General features: G+C 37.1%; 1 protein-coding gene across 1 annotated transcript; it reads right to left on the reverse strand.

Moving 5' to 3' along the window:
* Positions 1 to 2767: 2767 nt before the first annotated feature.
* LOC129276838 (ack-related non-receptor tyrosine kinase-like) lies at positions 2768 to 12728 on the reverse strand. The gene is made up of 4 exons (XM_064109322.1): positions 12574 to 12728; positions 5357 to 5548; positions 4674 to 4780; positions 2768 to 4272 (listed from the first exon to the last, which is right to left on the reverse strand). Exons 1-4 carry the CDS (start codon positions 12646 to 12648, stop codon positions 4104 to 4106), a joined length of 543 nt encoding a protein of 180 aa, XP_063965392.1. The 5' UTR covers positions 12649 to 12728; the 3' UTR covers positions 2768 to 4103.
* Between the last annotated feature and the right edge of the window lie 4580 nt (positions 12729 to 17308).

Below are 17308 nucleotides of genomic sequence, written 5' to 3' on the forward strand. Positions count from 1 at the left end.
AGAAGTCAATGTTCGGAGCGAATTAAATTAATATTCTTTTATGGATGTGTCTACTGTGATTGTGGCTGCATAATCTTTATGGCGAGTGGAAAATTAACCCTTGGACTTGGTCGGGAGGGGTACGTGATTCAATAGATTTCAATAAAAGTACACATTCAACAAAGTGGAATTGACAATTCATTCACAGATATTCATTTCAGGGCCGCGGAAACAGGGGGGGGGGGGGGCTGGGTGGGCTTCAGCTCCCCCACTTTTTTTTCCAAAACCGTGTACAAAAACAGGACCATCTGATTGCGTTTTTTGCATGATGGTCAGCCCCCCCCCCCACTTTCAAGACCTTTCCGCGGCCCCTGCATTTCAAGTACGAATTATTGAAGTTGATATGTGTGAACGTTTTAGAGGATATGTATTTCGTTTGCCCACGCCCACATGAGTCGCTAGTATAATTTGAATATCGCTGGATGAATTTTTCAATTTCACTTATGTCGTTATATACGTTTTATATCGGAATTGTGTTTTATATATAGATAATAGAGTTATCTTTACAACGTCGTTAGCCTAATTACTGCGAGTGGATTATATTTATGAAATGAGTTGGAATGTGAACGAGACGCCCCAAAGCCGATGGCACGTGATCTAATTAGTATTCACTTTCTGGGTTGAGCCAATCATTGTGCTTGAAAACGGGTTTCCCCGAATTCCCGCCCTTGGAATGACTGTGTACCATGTGCGTGACCTGTTAACCTGTTGTATGAATGCGAATCAGCTGGTTTCGTGACCTCAAATATTCTTCATGTTGTTTACGCTGGATGGGGGCTATAAAAAGATCTTTCTGACTCTTTTTTTTTTTTCAATTTTAATAATCTGTTCGTGAATTTCTGTAACTTGAAAACTGATGCAATTTATTGAATCACGTACCTCGATCTTCCCACTCATGGTGCAAGAAAATATTTTTAAAATTCAAAATCGCCAAAATATACATGTAAAGAAAGATTATTCAGCCGTCATCATCAGTAGTAGTATAGACATGTCTATAAATATGCATTCGCTTCGAATATTGACTTCTTCACCAATCCCACACACACGTACGATCTCAACATCCCCTTGTCATTGTCCACGCCACGACCCCTCCCCTTTAGCGCTCCCCCTTCGACCATCCTAGCTACAACCCCCCCCCCCCCTCTTCCTCTCTTTCACACACGCTGTATTTGTAGGCCTACATAGTGCATTATTTAAAAATACAAATCTGCTTTCCTGTCAATTAAGCTTTACTTTTAAAACATTTTAAATCGCAATTAATTATAATAAGAACAAAATCGTAATATTAAAGTATGATGAATGACTAAAAATATTTCTCCCGCTCGTGATGGACACGTTCATTATTTTATAGGCGAGTATAGAACAATACAAATGAACATAGCAATAATTGACAGTGATAAACGAATCTTGATTGGATATTATTAGTATTTTACATCATCAGCAGAAGTCTTAATTATGAGAGTTATAGTTTCAGTGAGTATCTGAAAACAAAACAAACATGCAAATTATATCGTCTCATGAATACCGATGCCCATTATTTGGAAGCCTCGGAAGTTTTCTTCCGAGGCTTCCAAACAAAGTCGGAACAACAATCTTTGGATTGAGTAAGGGCGTGGCGCGGCGCGCATGCGGTCCGTAGATGTAGTCGGTCATTGACACGCATTCACAAAATGAATCGCACTTTCTAAGGACGTAGCGATCTAGACATTGGAAAGTATGGAGTACATTATCGATGTCATTGATGTGAATAAATCTATAAACTGTAAGTATAAAATGAGATTGAATTTAAATCTTTTCTTTTGACCTTTTTCATCAGTACTTGCCTTTCTGCTTCAATCGATCGCAATTCGCGCAACCGTTACGGCTGTGTGGCCGGAGAAGCATTAAATAGACATAAAATGTGGTGCATTTAGCAGCAATCTAAGCTCGTCGATATTGATATTTTCGATAGCTACCGCGCTCCGCGGGGGAGGGGGGACACCCCCCTCCCGCAACCCTCCCCCCGTGCGTGCTTCGCACGCACCAAGGCCGCTGTGCGGCTTGCGTATCATCGCTTCGCGCCGCCAAGCGTCAGAATGAACCTGGCGAGAACGTTGACAACATGGCATGCCAAAACAATTTTCCTTATCAGTCACTCGCTTGCAATGCAAGGCAAAGCTCTCTTCCTCATGCCCTAGTTTAAAGGGACTCCGCCCTCTCTTGATATGGCCAGTTATACAAGATTGAAATGCCCTAATTCTGCCGACACAACTGGAAAGCTATTAGAGATTATAATATCAATTACATTGCTTGGCAATCTCTGCTTGGCTTGAATATCATTAATGTTTCTTCTAGGAATGCCACCCCCCCCCCTTCCTCCTTTCCTCTCTCTCTCAATCTCTGTTCTTCTCCCCTATCTCTATCTAGTCTGCAGAAACTGATTGAAACGTTGATCAACAAGTGTGTCTCCATGCAAAGACTAGAACATACAGAACTTGCTGTTTCAATTGAGGGCTTCAGTGCACATTCAGACCCTTAACTCGAATGAAGGGTTTGCACCACAGACTACTTTCTATCCAGAGTGCAAATCTCTCTATATCCTCTGTCTTTTTCTATCTCTTCTTACTCCGTCTCTGTTTGCCTGTGCTATCCCCATCTCTCTCTCTCTCTCTCTCTCTCTGTGTTTATCTCTCTCTTTTTCTATCACTCTCTCTCTCTCAACTTTTGTAATCTTCCTTTTTCTTCTTTTCATACCTCTATCTGATATCCATATTTCCTCTTTCTATCGAAGTCTCTAGCAGGTAGATCCTTTATGATATTCCCTACTATTTCTTTTTTTATTGAGCTTTAACAATCCATGTAAATGAAGTGTGTTCTAAAAAATACCCAAACTACTGAGATGTCGAGTTCAAAGACCAGAAACCTGTCTCACAAATTGTTACGATTGATCCAATCAATCTCAACTATGGTATTTACAAAAAGTCTTTGGAAATCTTTGGAAATTAAGAGTACACAGATTTATCAAAACAATGATGCAAGCATGAGCATAAACCATATTTAGAAAACACCTTGAAATGAAATGCATTCTAACTGTTGGGGTTGCTGGCTTTAAATAGATTTGAATGATTGCATCAATCTGAATCTTGGAAATATGCAATCATGATGTTTGGGTCATGGCCATTCAATAGCCGAGATTGATTAGATCAATCAATATTAACCATGTATGATGAGGCCCAAGCAATGCGTGAAATATTAGACAGGGAATTAGTTATACAATATACAGGGATGTAAGGAAGTTGGTTCAGGAAAGTGCTTTTGTTTTCTTTCTTTTTTTTTGTGTTGGGGGGGGGGGGTGGCGTAATGAAATTATCACGCCCAACGTGAGAAACTGCACGTAGGTATGTCTTCTACACTGACACTTTTTAACTACCAATGGCAAAACACAAGCTAGCTGTCAATATTTATATATTCTCTGCACTTATTGCATTGTCACATTCTACCACTAGAGGGCACTATATTGATTTTCTCATAATACAGATTGATGATTCATGATTGCGATTCATCTTTCCATTTTGTGTGTACATGTATATACTAAAATGTACTAACACCATCTCTACCATGCAAGCATGGGCACTGTTTCATAAAGATTGTCATTGAACAAATACAGAGAAATAATTGATTTTTATATGATTAGAAGATCATTGATATACTTACTGTCAATGCAATTCAACTTGTTTTCTATAAAAACATATTTTTATGTAGCAGATCCATGCTTTACCAGGCAAATTGGTATTGCATAAGATGCTTTTTTACAGAAAACTGTAAACATAATCATTAGTTTGACTGCCTGTGAGGAAAAAAAAAATCCTGACAAAATCCATTATTCGTTTCTAAAAATAATGAGTGAGCTGGATAAAAAAAAATGAAGGGTCTTATGAAGGGTCTGGACACTACTCGACATCAAGAGCATTTCAAAAACGGTGATCCTAGTTCTCTCAGGAGAAGAAAAGATGGCTCATGATCTCTTGGAAGACCAAGCCCCAGGACTTGGTTGAGGAACTCGGACTTCCCTTTATAAATTATGGTCAGTCACACCACAAGCAAGGAAAAGCTACTACCATATTTACCTCTTCTCCTGATAACGTTGCAAAAGGTTTCCTCCCGTACGAGAACATCTCCCACATAGTCACGCCAAAGCTCCAGACGTCACTTGCCTTGGTGAAGGTGAGTTTGGTCAATGATTCGACAGGCATCCTACAAAAATAATAGATGGAAAATAAAGACAGTACTGATTATAGCAACATCTCCTAAAAAGTTCCCCAAAAGCTTGAGACGTCACTGACCTTGGTGAGAGTGAGTCTGGTCAATGATTCAACAGGCATCCAGAAACAGAGTAAATAAAATGATAGAAAGATCCAGTACGAAGCTTACAGGACCATGAAGGTCACTGAAGAGTGGACATACCACATTCAGGCCTTATACACTTCACTATCATTAGGTCAAGGCTACTTATTATAAGGCAAATTTTTATATGACACATTCACTAAAATAAGAGCTCTAAATTCACGAAAAGTAAAGGGTCGCCTTGGTTGCCTTAGATTCAATTCAAGCTCTGCACCTGGACCATAAAAAATGAAAGCTTGGAGATACTTTACCATGCCAGAGGTAGCTTCAGATTTGGTCTCATTTCACTGCGATAATTCTCTCCTAATAATAACCGTCTCGATAAACCAAAGTCACTGATCTTGGCCTTCTTGTTACCCTGCAAAAGAGATACAAATTGGTTCATAATTTGGTCTTTAGTAGTGACATGTAGGTATCATTCAAATATAAATTATTGTGGTCTAGCACTCATGTTGCTACACCAATAGACTTGGGGACTGCTTCATAAACATATTAAAGTAATACACAACAGTTGACCCTGTCTTGTGCTGAATAAGACACCCACATTTTGGACAAAATGAGGGGGCATTTTTACCCTAATTGAATTTTGAAAAGTAATCAGTTTTACATCTATATTGGTGATAAAAATAGGAATTTTATTCAATCTATATGCAAACATCAGATTTCAACTTTTGATGATGGGAAAAAATGATAGAAAATCTGATTAATCATCAAATAAAAAAAGTGTCATCTTTCATCTGTAAATCTAGTGTCAAACAAAAACCTTTTTGAATTACTTCTCGATAGGGATTAATCATTGACAGCTAAAAAAGTAACAGATTCTTAATCAATCAAAACTGATAATTTGAATGACATAAATTCCTCAAATTGGGGGGAAAAGTAGAAGATATCATTGATTTTGTTTTGGCTTAAGAAAAGATTAATTTGTTATTACCTCATCATCGACAAAAAGCAGTATATTCCTGGCAGCCAGGTCTCTATGGATGATGTTTGACATGTGAAGATATCTCATGGCATCAGCTATCTGGACTGAGAAATCTAGGAGGAGTGTGATGGGGAATGCTGGTTTCAGGGCTTCCTGTTTGATGTTTTCTGCTAGTGACCTTAGTGGGGCGAATTCTGTGACCTGAAAGGACAAAAATATATAGTCCATTAAATGGTATTGTAATGCTGGTTTCAGGGCTTCCTATATGTAAATCTAGGAGGAGTGTGATGGGGAATGCTGGTTTCAGGGCTTCCTGTTTGATGTTTTCTGCTAGTGACCTTAGTGGGGTGAATTCTGTGACCTGAAAGAACAAAAATATATAGTCCATTAAATGGCGTTGTAATGCTGGTTTCAGGGCATGCTGTATATGCTTTCTGCTGAAGGTTTTCGGCTGGCAAAATCTGAGATTTGAAAGACCAAAGGGGAATACATCATAGTCAATTGGTTACACATCTTCTAATGAAGAGAATGATGCAAAATCAATATATTCATTGATTGAAATCTAGTAAAGTCAATGTTTTCGAAGGCATCATACTCATGCTTCACATCTGTGATTTTTCTGGACCACCCTGTATAACGGAACCTTCACATCTCCAAGGTTTCAGGAGGAATGATCTCAGAAGGGCACACTTGTGACCTGTGGGGACGTTTAACAACAATCGTACGGTTGCCAATGATACCAGGGAATAATGGTGTACGTAATGTGAGCGTGTACAATGCTCACATTGTAGCACAGATCATCGGAGAGTTTCATCGGACAAATTGTCTGGTCTGACAACTATCCTTGATTCTGATTGGCTGACAAGCACAGCTCTCAGATAAAATACCTGGCAGGTACTTTCGTGAAGCATTCCCCACACGCAGCATTTTAGAAATTATGTGATAACTTTTTTTTCAAAATTACAGGTGAATAAACATGACTATTTACCCCAAACTGATGAAATATGATAATGCAGAACAAGGTGGCCCTCTTAAAAATATTTTTTTTCATCTAAAGCCAATACTAGCCAGTAGCTATGTACATGTATGGCACCACCTAAGTCCCACAGTTCAACTACTCAAAATTGGCCACGTTCCTCACAAATATTTAAACCCTGTAAAAATCATCAATGCCCCCCCCCCACCTCCCCTTAAAAAAGAAAAAAATAAAGCGATATCTGAATTAAATAACCTCTTGAACCAGAGAGATTTCCAGGGTAAATAAGAGGTGATTAATTAAGGATGCAAATTAATTAATGTCTTCCCACACAATTTCTTGCTTTTGTTTTTTTGTTCTTTGCAATTTCAGAGGAAAGACTTTTGACTGGCAATCAATTTAGCCCACTCTTAATGAATAATGGGGAGGACTACTCAAACATGATCAAAACAAGTTTAGCTCTCAAGAAGAAAAGGAATGTTGTGATTCAGAAGTATAATATTTTAATGTTTATTCTACTCTCTTCAAGAATGGGAGTGATCTCTAAAAGGGGAATTCACCCTAAAAGAAATTTTGTTTTAGAAATTAGAGACAAAAAGTCAGTCCAGCAGATGTAGGTAAAAGTTTGAACAATATCAGATAAAAAAAACAAATAATCTGTAGACCTTGTATCTGTTCAAATCAGTGCATTTGATACCTTCAGAGTTTCCAAAGCCTGCATGTCTTGACTTCAAACAATATCCTACTACTACCAATAGCAGTCCTGCAGTAGTTACTAGTGGTACTGATTGTTGCAGCTAAATGTGAATAGGTGGTGCTGCACCAGCCCGAGTTTGCTCAATCTCAAGATTTTAGCCCGATCGGCCCTCTTCGCGATTAATCCCGAGATTCAAGAAACCCCGTCTCCACCATTGCAAGAAGAGCGATTCCTGCTCGAGCGAGGCATCAATGCATTATGGTCTGACGCCGTGAATAAATAATCTCAAGTGTGTCTGCACCTGCGAATTAGCGGGATAATTAGTAAAGTAGTGCGCTATTTTGCAAATAATCCCAAGTCGACTTGGGATTGCAATCTCGAGATTAATCCTGCGAACTAGTGCGATAATTGCGTCTCCATTACAAATAATCTCGAGATTGTTCAGATTGAGATAATTTGCTGGATCAGAAATAGCGCGCTAATTTGAAAACTCGGGCTGGTGCAGACGGCCCTACTGTGCTCAGAATAGCAGACAGGGGATGACAAAATTACACAAGTTGGGAAAAGCAAGTCTAATAAAGGGGTTACTCCTTCATGTCATATTTAATCCAATGGGATAATCTCCTGAAAAGTGACAACCAAGGGAAATAAGGGCACCCTCGCAGTGACCTTGATGATCTTAATCTCAGGGACTGATGCAAGTCCCTGCTTTCTTGGGATCTAATTTAATCCCCTTTCCCCTTCCCAAATTCGTGTCTGCCATTTTCCTATTCATCAACTCGACCGTTCAACCTCTGATTACTTTGAACGTGTTTATGAAAAAAAATGCAATCTTTAAAGAAACAGATGAGGAGATCGACAGCAAACATTTCCCAGAAGTTGATTTTCAGCGCTTATTTCATTTGTTTATAATATACATTTATGAATTCATCACTGTGGTTGATTAGCACTTGACTGTGGTTTTGCATTTCAATTAGATTTTAGGAAAGTTGACAAACAAAACAATCACATTAGATGACCAATTTTGTTTCCCTGTGGTTGGATTGGCATTCAATTTTTCTTCCTGCATTTAAAAATTCATTGTAACCTTATAATTCCAGATAATTAAAAACTTTGTGGACACTTTCTTGTAATATAAGCTTAGCAATTGACCATGGGGCTAGTTTCTATAATTGATTGCAATCAATCATGAAAAAATAATAAGCCCCATAGTTGATCAATGAGTTTTGTTTTATGGGCCCTGGTTTCAAATTTTAAATCAATCTCTCTCTCTTGTGGGCTGACTGGATTTACAAGTTTTTACAAACCTCACACTTTGAAACTTCTTGATAATCCCAAAAGAACTAAGTTTAAAGGACAAGTCCGACCCAATAAAAAGTTGATTTGGATAAAAGGAGTAAAATCCCACGAGTATACCACTGAAAATGTCATCAAAATCGGATGTAAAATAAAAAATTTACGACATTTTAAAGTTTTGCTCATTTTTCACAAAACAGTTTATATGCACATCCTGGGACCCGTAACACAATGGTTAGCGATCAATTGCTAATGTGAAAGAACAATTCTGATTGTTCCTAGTCAGTCTACTGAACAAAATGTGCATGCGACGACGAATTTGATAGGGCCATTTCATTTAGCAATCAATCGCTAACCTTTAATTTGAGTTACGGGTCCCAGGTCGGTATGCAAATGAGGAGATTGATGACGTCAGTCACTCACTCATGTGAAACAAAATTTTATTCCTCCCTGAATGCATGGAATTGCCATTATTTTAACAGTTTATGGTTAAGCCAACTTGGTCCTTATCCTTAAAATTGAAATGTTGCATTATTTAAACAATAAAAAACAAAAGAAATGTTGAGTGAGGGACATCAACGACTCTCTCATTTGTATATTACTGAGTTGTGCATATAACTAATTTGTGAAAAATGAGCAAAAATTTAAAATGGCATAACTTTCTATCAAATTTTTTGTGAAATTTCTATCGTTATGCTTGTCTGATTTCAAATCAGCAATTTTCTGGGGTGGACTTGACCTTTAAACAATGATCTCTCTCAGCCTTGGGAACTCCTTAGCTTTGGAATTTTCAAGCTTAAAACTTTTTTGGGGGGGTTGATGTCAGGGTTTTGAACTTGAGTCTGGTAGCTCAGAGGTCTCATGCTGGGATTAAAACATCTTAAGGAAATTCAAAATCCTAAAGTGGATAAAACTGTGCTGGCTGTCAAATCCTGCGGCTGTTTGGAGGCCTGTTGCCATCAGAGTTGCAATCAAAGGAAACTCCAAGTATCAAACACAACTTGATTTCCAACCAATCAGGGACTTGCACATTATTTTTTTAGTTGCATCTTAAAGCAACTTTTCATGCAAAGGGCCCCTGACCATGTGGCTGCTCTGTTCTTGAGGCTGCTACTTCCATTAAATCAGACATCTAGCGCTGGGATTACACCAGCTCAAGAGAATTTGAAACATCCACAGACCTCCATTGGCAGTGTGGAAGCCAGGCACTAATTCAGAAGCTGGATGCGGGGATTAGAATATTAAGAGATGTGGCAGATTAATTCAAACATGTATCTGACATAAATTAAGAAAAATGACAGAAATTGAACATAGTTTTCAACCGTGTCCTACCCCCCCCCCCTCTTCAACATTAATTTTAAACAATTCTGTTCCAAATCAGAAGAGACCAGTTGATTTGTTTTAGCTAACATATTCTTTTTTATTTTATAAGTGTTAGGCTTACATTTATGACAATTTTCTTTTCATACAACTGAAGTTGTTTTGCCTAGATCAGTTCAAACCCGACATAAATTAAGAATAAAATAAAAACATAAATATTAAAGAGAAATTCCAGTAGTTGCAGTAAACACTGATTTCATGAGAAAGTCTGTAAAACAAGGCTTAATTGTCAGTATATCATCAAGGATCTAGATCTGGTACAGTTACATAAACTGAACTTTGTGAAATCTTGAAATCTACGCTGAAAAATGTTCAGGCTGAAGATCCCCAACACAGATAAGCGCACGTGGGACCGTGTATAATTATTGCTTCGAATGTCGGGCCCGACGCTCTACCCGAATCCTGTGCTTATTTGCTGATTTCTCAGCAATTACCCAATTTCTTCCAGAATCCTTTGGCACATATGTTTTATTTATACAAACAGAGACTTTGGTGGTCATTTCATTGGATTCTGTACGAACTCATTTTGATATCGTTACCAAAACTAGCATTTACCTTTAACCATGTACCCCCCCCCCCAACTACAATTTAAACAAAAACTTGAAAGATCCAATCTATAGACCTACAGTCCAAATCATTATACTTGTTTTAGTTACCCCACTTTTCATCATTGTTCACACACAGTTTTCCTTTTATATGCATCTAATATCAAACTTCTACTCTCCCTCTCTATCTCTCTCTAAGAACTTGTCTTTCATTTACAATCTGGAAATCACACTCACAAACATTCATTGATATTTCCTGTTTCCTCTTCTAGCAGTGTATAATCTAAATTCATATCTTCATATTTGCCCTATAGAAAATGTGATATTTGACCTTGAAATTCCATTCACTGGGATGTGATATATGTGGGTCATAGGTTATCTTATAAAGACATGTGTACAGGGGAGATGAGTTTCTGTGTGAAATTGGAGATAAAAGTTACAGGTCAAGTCCACCGAGAAGGTTGATTTTTAATATATGGAGAAAAATTTAAACAAATGCAACACTGAAAACTTCATAAGAGTTGGAAGTAAAACACAAAAGTTTAAGGCATTATCAAATTTCATACAATTTGCAAAACACTTCGGCCTACATTCAATCCACTGAGAGAGAGTCATCACACTCACTATTCTTTTTGTATTGCTAAAGCAAAATATTCAAATATTTCAATGTCTAATTTAACAAACTTCTTTCTTTTTATACTTTCCCTACCCTTTCCCACTGGAAATTTGGTGTTAACATGGGACCGATTGCATGAAAGGGTCTGTGCAAGAACCGTCTTTCGTGTCGCCCATTGATCATGATGCGCCATGGGAAATGCATTTTAAATAAATTACTTGCAAACATATTTCATTCATCCGTTAAAGTAAACAAAATCTGTGTACATAAAATGATGTGATATATCATGAAATTGTATACAAATTGATTTAAATGCTAGCTAACAAATTTTATTTGTTTATCCAGGGGTGTGAGTGATCACAAATAAAAAAATCTGAAGAGTGTTGAAAAAGTCTGAAAAAGAAAGAGCTCCCATACTTTTTGCACAGAGGAAAGCAAAAAATAAGCTGAAATTAAGCTGAAAATAAAAACCAAAAAAATCTGAAATCAGATAAAAATCTGAACTTTCACACCCCTGTTTATCATACATTTCAGAAATATCCCGCATACAGCGCATCATAAAAGATGGGCGACACGAAAGACGGTCCTTGGAAAGACCCTTCCGTGCAATCGGCCCCTGGTTAATGTAGGTTTATCATCCAGTAATGATCCCCACCTCAGCCATTCGACAATGCATGTTATGGTTATGATTTTGACAGAAAAGCACAATATATTTTGTGCCCCCTAATTGTCTCCTTTCCCAATATCCTTATTCAAAGTCCCTTCTACCCCCCCCCCGCCCTTCCCAAGTATTTCTCCTTCAATCTCTCATGTTCATCTGCCCACATGCTGCTAATGAGTCAATCATAACATCCTAAATTCAAAGGACAGTACAATGTACTGTTAAACACTTCACTGATTGCACATGACACACCGTCTATGGCTCAAGGCCAATACTGTAATAACGATGGGGGAGGGATTCACATTCAATTAATGTGACATGAATGTGGCCTCATTAAAACTGATACATGCAAGTATGTATGTACTGCCGAGGTAACGTAAGATTGATTAACTCATCCCTGAAAAACATAAAAACAAGTGAGATATAAAGATGCAGGAAGTGTTTCATCAACATGTTATCCTACGAGGTGTCGTATTTGAAATCTTGCCTCAATTTTGGTTGCCATTTTGTTGCCATCTCATTAAATTGTCAGATAACAGAAAGGTTGGCGATTGATCGTACGCTTCATTTTTACGACTGATTGTACATTGTAGTCAATGGAATCAATCGTTAAGTTTTGTGTTACGGGCCCCTGGAGTTTCATGAAATGTTCCCCGGTACAGACAACTGCAACTTTGCTGCTCATTGCACTGTTTACACCGACGGCAGTTGAATACTTCCAATGCAGAGCCTACACCTTCTCTAATTCTTTTTCAACACAAGAGAACTATGGATATCCATGACGACTTCAGAAACTTTCATGATGGGCAAATTATTAATCGAGTTCGATTCTGATTCCTCCGCGAGCCCTGACAAACTCCCTTTTCTCCCCTCCCTATCTCCAGCCCATCTCCAATTGCATCGCCTACCAACATAAGCAAACAATCGACATCTACATGTAGGATGACTCCGTATGACTGAACAAGATGGTTGATTGATATCCGTTCCTAGACGAACCCCAACTATCTCCCTTTTTCTCCTCCCCCTCCCCAGCATCATCTCTTCCATATACCTACCAACATAAGAGAACTATCGACGTCTAGAACGACTCCGTATAACTTTACAAGGTGCTCATGGTTGAGTGAATGCATAATGGCCGCTTCTTTCAGAAAGTCTTGTTGACATTTGTCCAGACTAAGTTTCTCCGGGCTCAGACATTTCACTGCAACAGGGATCTAAAGATAAGATAAAAAAGAGAAAACAAGAACATGCTTGCATTAAAATAAATGCTTAATGAACACAGGTAACTTTCAAACATGAATATTTATATCAGTCAAACTTTATTTCAACTCACTTCTTCATGGCTAAATCTCAGACAAGATGTCTCAATTTGCAAAACTTTTTACCATGTGACAATTTTTTTCGGGAGGAAGGGGGGTAGAGGGGAATCTACAGAAGTTCATAACAACTTAACAATTTCTTACAGAAAGATATTTTTATACGTCTTCAAAAGACGGTTTTCACAAATCAGAAGAAAGAAGGTCGTCAGGTCACCCAAAAATTCTATAATACCCCGATTTTGATGCCGAGAGGAATCAATCATTTTACTTAAAGTGATGAAATAATCAGAGGATATCAAACATAAAGTGAATTAAATAGCAGTGTTGATGTGACATGCATCAAATGAACTTGCCACTGTTCTGACCAAAAAGAGAGGCTATCATATGCAAATGAGTCTGAGTAGTTCTTTTCGGAATCGGCCAAACCCCAGGTGGCGATTCAGCCAGAATGATTCAAAAATGTTTCTGAGGCTTGTAATTTACCATGGTCAGTGTTGATCACAAAAGCAGATCATTAACTGCTATCATGATTACACACAAGTCTGAAATTTAGGAATGGGCTTAAACAAAGGTAATTTTCATTCAGTAGCTTTGTGCTCAATTCTTAATTTGGCAAACTTTCAGTAGGTGGTTTCAAACCATCTTGATCTTAAGAATCCCAGTTAAATTACAAAAACTTTATCAGGCTAAAAAATACCTGTTAATTATTCCCACATTCTCATCGCCTCGAAACATACCCTTCGGGATAAGTTCCTGAAGTAACGAGCATGCGCAGTATGGTCTGATAAGCAAGCAAAGCGCGAGATTCGAAATCGCTAGCTCAGCAGCCATCCCGGGCGCCCGCACCCAACTACATGATGGACTAAAAGTTCCCACTATTTGATTTCGCACTGCCAAAATACCTGCGACCTTTGAAAAATCCCAGTGAGGAAAGTTCTTGTAATTTTGACAAGTACCTACAATTTAGCGACTATATTCTATCGGGGAGATTACACACTACCAAAATAACTGGAACTGACGAACTTCAATGCAGTCTGAAACTACCCAGTCAGGGAGATTTTCAAGAGAAAATGTTTTAGACTTGGTTAAAGTCGGATGTTACATGTAATTCCCCATGATTAGTGTTGATCACAAAACCAGATCAGTAACTGCTATCATCATGACACACGAGTCCGAAATATTCTATATCGGAATCGGCCAAACCCCAGGTGGTCAATCATAAGCAGGTTCACGCCTGGCGTAATGACCACCCTACGATATCGTCACCTGATGGAATAGCCGGGTGTTAATGAAAACCAACAAAGGCAATACGACGAGACAGCGCTCGGTATCGTGATCTTTGTGAAGTTTTTGATGACATATCCAGTTCCTTTGTCACCTTCAGATGGTGATCATACTCATTTTAAACTGCAATAATAATATATGGCTATCATGTAGAAAAACATCCTGGTACCTTTTTTATTGACGTGATATTGGTGGATCAATGGACTAGCTATATGACGGGCCCATTTCATAAAACTTGTTTAAATAATACAGTGTAGGCCTACTCTAAAATGCAGCAGGATAAATTTGGTATTGTCAATCATGCTATTTTCCTACTCTCTCATTCAATAATATAGAGTAAATAATTCACTCATTGGAGGGAGTGAGTAAAATTAACTAGATTTAGAGCAACTTTTACTTGCTTTGTATGTATTTCACCTTTTTTTAATACCACTTAAGTTTGTGTGAAATGTTCATTCTTGTACAGTGTATAATTATGTTCACTCTAATTCACTCAAAATTGAGTGATCTGTGACGTCACTACAAAGCGGAGGGAAAAGTTAGTTAAAATTCGCTCAGCTTTATTTTGGGGAGTACTTCTGTTTATTCTATTCCTCAATACATCTTGGGTTGAAGTGCCAAGGAAATCGGAATAGTTCTTTGGAACTTACATGGGGTATTTTTGTTTTCCTATTGGGGACAAATTGCCATTCGCCCTGCAATATTTTTCTTCTACATTAGCTCACATCTCTCCAAATGCTGATAACACAAACGAAAAATAATCACACAATTGAATTCATATTTAACATAGCCTTGAATTCATTCCTTCAAGAATCCTTTATTCTGAAAAACCGAATCCATCGCCTTTGGCGACACACTTCACAATCATCGAATAAACAGATATCCGACTATCAGCACGATAGCATGCCTTACGCTCATCATACATGATCAACCACTGTGACGATCATTCTTTCATACAAACAGTTAACCCCTACTTGACTTGCTACGCACTATTGTACCTTCATCTATTATCCTGGTAAAAAATTCATATTCCATTTATTCCAAATTTAAACAAACATCTGCACACTGATGAGTCATACCCGCTCTATTGTCACGGTAAATCGAACTTTGCTCAATCGGTATCTGCCCCAAATCATTGGACTCTAATCGATTGTCATGCTGCGCACGTACTGATGGAGTTCGCTGCCCTTACTTCGCAACACTGAAGGCGAGATGTAACAATTACTAACAAATTCCCATACTGTATTAAAGGTAATGATTTTTTTGAGGGAAAAGATAATGAATTGTAGATTTTGAAACATAGCTGAAGCATAACCAAGCCAAAACAAAAACCATTAAAACCATATCGGTCGATGTTTGAGGAAATCAGCATAACGATTTTGTCCCTGGATTTTTTTTGGGGTTGACAAAAAAAAAGTTAGAATAATGATAAAATTCAGCTACAGTAGCATGAAGTAGAAATTTAAATAAACATCGTGGGCATTTTTCTTGAAAAAGACGAGAGCTATGGAAACTTTTATACAAACAGGAACTATTCCTGCATCTATTTTGGGCATGTTTCATAAGTAGAGAAATAACCCCCCTCCAAGATAAGTATATATATATATATATCAAAGTGTACCTACATTCTATACATGTTTTAATCCAAAAAAAGATTTACTTTAAATCAAGATCCAGGACGGAATTTAAAAAGCGATCTTTTTCTTACATCGCTCCAAATATCTATAATAATCTACCGACTCATATACGTACGGCAACTTCACTCCAAATGTTTAAAAATCAAATCAGGCCACTCTCTTTATTGTTTTAACGCATGCACTGGTCCTATTTATAATGTCTTTTGCCATAATGTTAATTTATTTTGTTTTTGTTTTGATGTTATCGTGACGTTTTTTTTTTCTTTTTGGTTTTATGTATTTGTGATACTTTATGTATTTTTTATTTGATTCATTTTACCTTTTGTTTTATTATTTGTCCTTGTATGCTACCTGCTTTATGCCATTTCATATCAATAATTTTCATAGTCTTTTAAATTGTCAATTTTATAACTTATTTATTAATTTTACTTAGCTTAATTTTAGTCACACGTTTTTAAAGTAATTTCCTTTATTTCTATGATTTTGTTCGTCTTTTAAACTGTCTTGATTTTAATCTAGGTTATTAATTTTTGTTTTGATTCATTTAATGTGATATCATTGATATGTCATGTAATTTTGATTGTGTATTGTATTTTACTTTATATTAATTGTATTTCATTTATTTTGTAAATCTTCCTATGTCTACAGGGCTCTTTTGTAAAGCAGGCCTTTGGGCTCTGAAAGGACTACACTGTTTTTAAATAAAACTGAATAAATAAATAAATAATCCATTTATCTTATTCTTATAGCTAAAAATAATTATAAAAAGATAAGAATGTAAATCTTAAAGTTCTAGGTTAAATAACAATATTGTGAAATATTACATTTTTTTTCCAAAAATGACATGGAATTTCTTTAATTCAAGAATTCTGTACGACGTGTCCACAGAGTCCAGAAATTTTAAAAACAGGAAATGGATTCATTTGGAATGGGCATAATGAGACAGACTTCCTGTATTTTGTAAACATTCTTCTTCTTTTTTTTGGCAGAGAGATTTTTTAATTAAGGATGCTCATAATTAAGAAATTATGAAAAACATAAATTCCATGGCAAATCAGTCCTAGGCAAACACAACATGCATATATGTAGAACAGAACCAAGATTTATACAATCTTTCTTTGATATAACTACGTGAAGGCCTATTTTAATAGGAATTATTGCAAACAGAACAGATTCCTTCATCACTAGCACTTACAAAATAGGCCTACTTGTAGATCAATTTCAATTTGACCTAGCTTCTCGGATCATGACCCCCTTACCCCCAACTAATATACAGCATGTTGGGTACTTATTTCATTCTATTCCAGATATTTAAAAAAATGTAAAATGAATCAAAGTGGTTAGCAATGATTTTTATTCATCTCAATACCTGAAATATATGCATTCCTATTATAATGGGTTGCTTTTTTTTGGGGGGGGGGGGGGGAGAGTAAGTACAAGTTATCCGCCTTAAAGGTCAAGTCCACCCTCCAAAAATGTTGATTTGAATAAATAAAAAAAATCAAACGAACATAACACTGAAAATTTCATAAAAATCGGATGTAAAATAA

This window comes from Lytechinus pictus, chromosome 14 (assembly GCF_037042905.1).
Source record: "Lytechinus pictus isolate F3 Inbred chromosome 14, Lp3.0, whole genome shotgun sequence".
In the NCBI taxonomy this organism is placed as follows: domain Eukaryota; kingdom Metazoa; phylum Echinodermata; class Echinoidea; order Temnopleuroida; family Toxopneustidae; genus Lytechinus; species Lytechinus pictus.

Coding starts and splice junctions, on each gene's coding strand:
- LOC129276838 (XM_064109322.1), bottom strand. CDS start 12,648: ATGCATTCACTCAACCATGAGCACCTTGTAAAGTTATACGGAGTCGTT. Junction 4,781..5,356: donor TGCTTTTTGTCGATGATGAG/GTAATAACAAAT, acceptor TCTCTTTTGCAG/GGTAACAAGAAGGCCAAGAT. Junction 4,273..4,673: donor CTGAAGCTACCTCTGGCATG/GTAAAGTATCTC, acceptor TTATTTTTGTAG/GATGCCTGTCGAATCATTGA.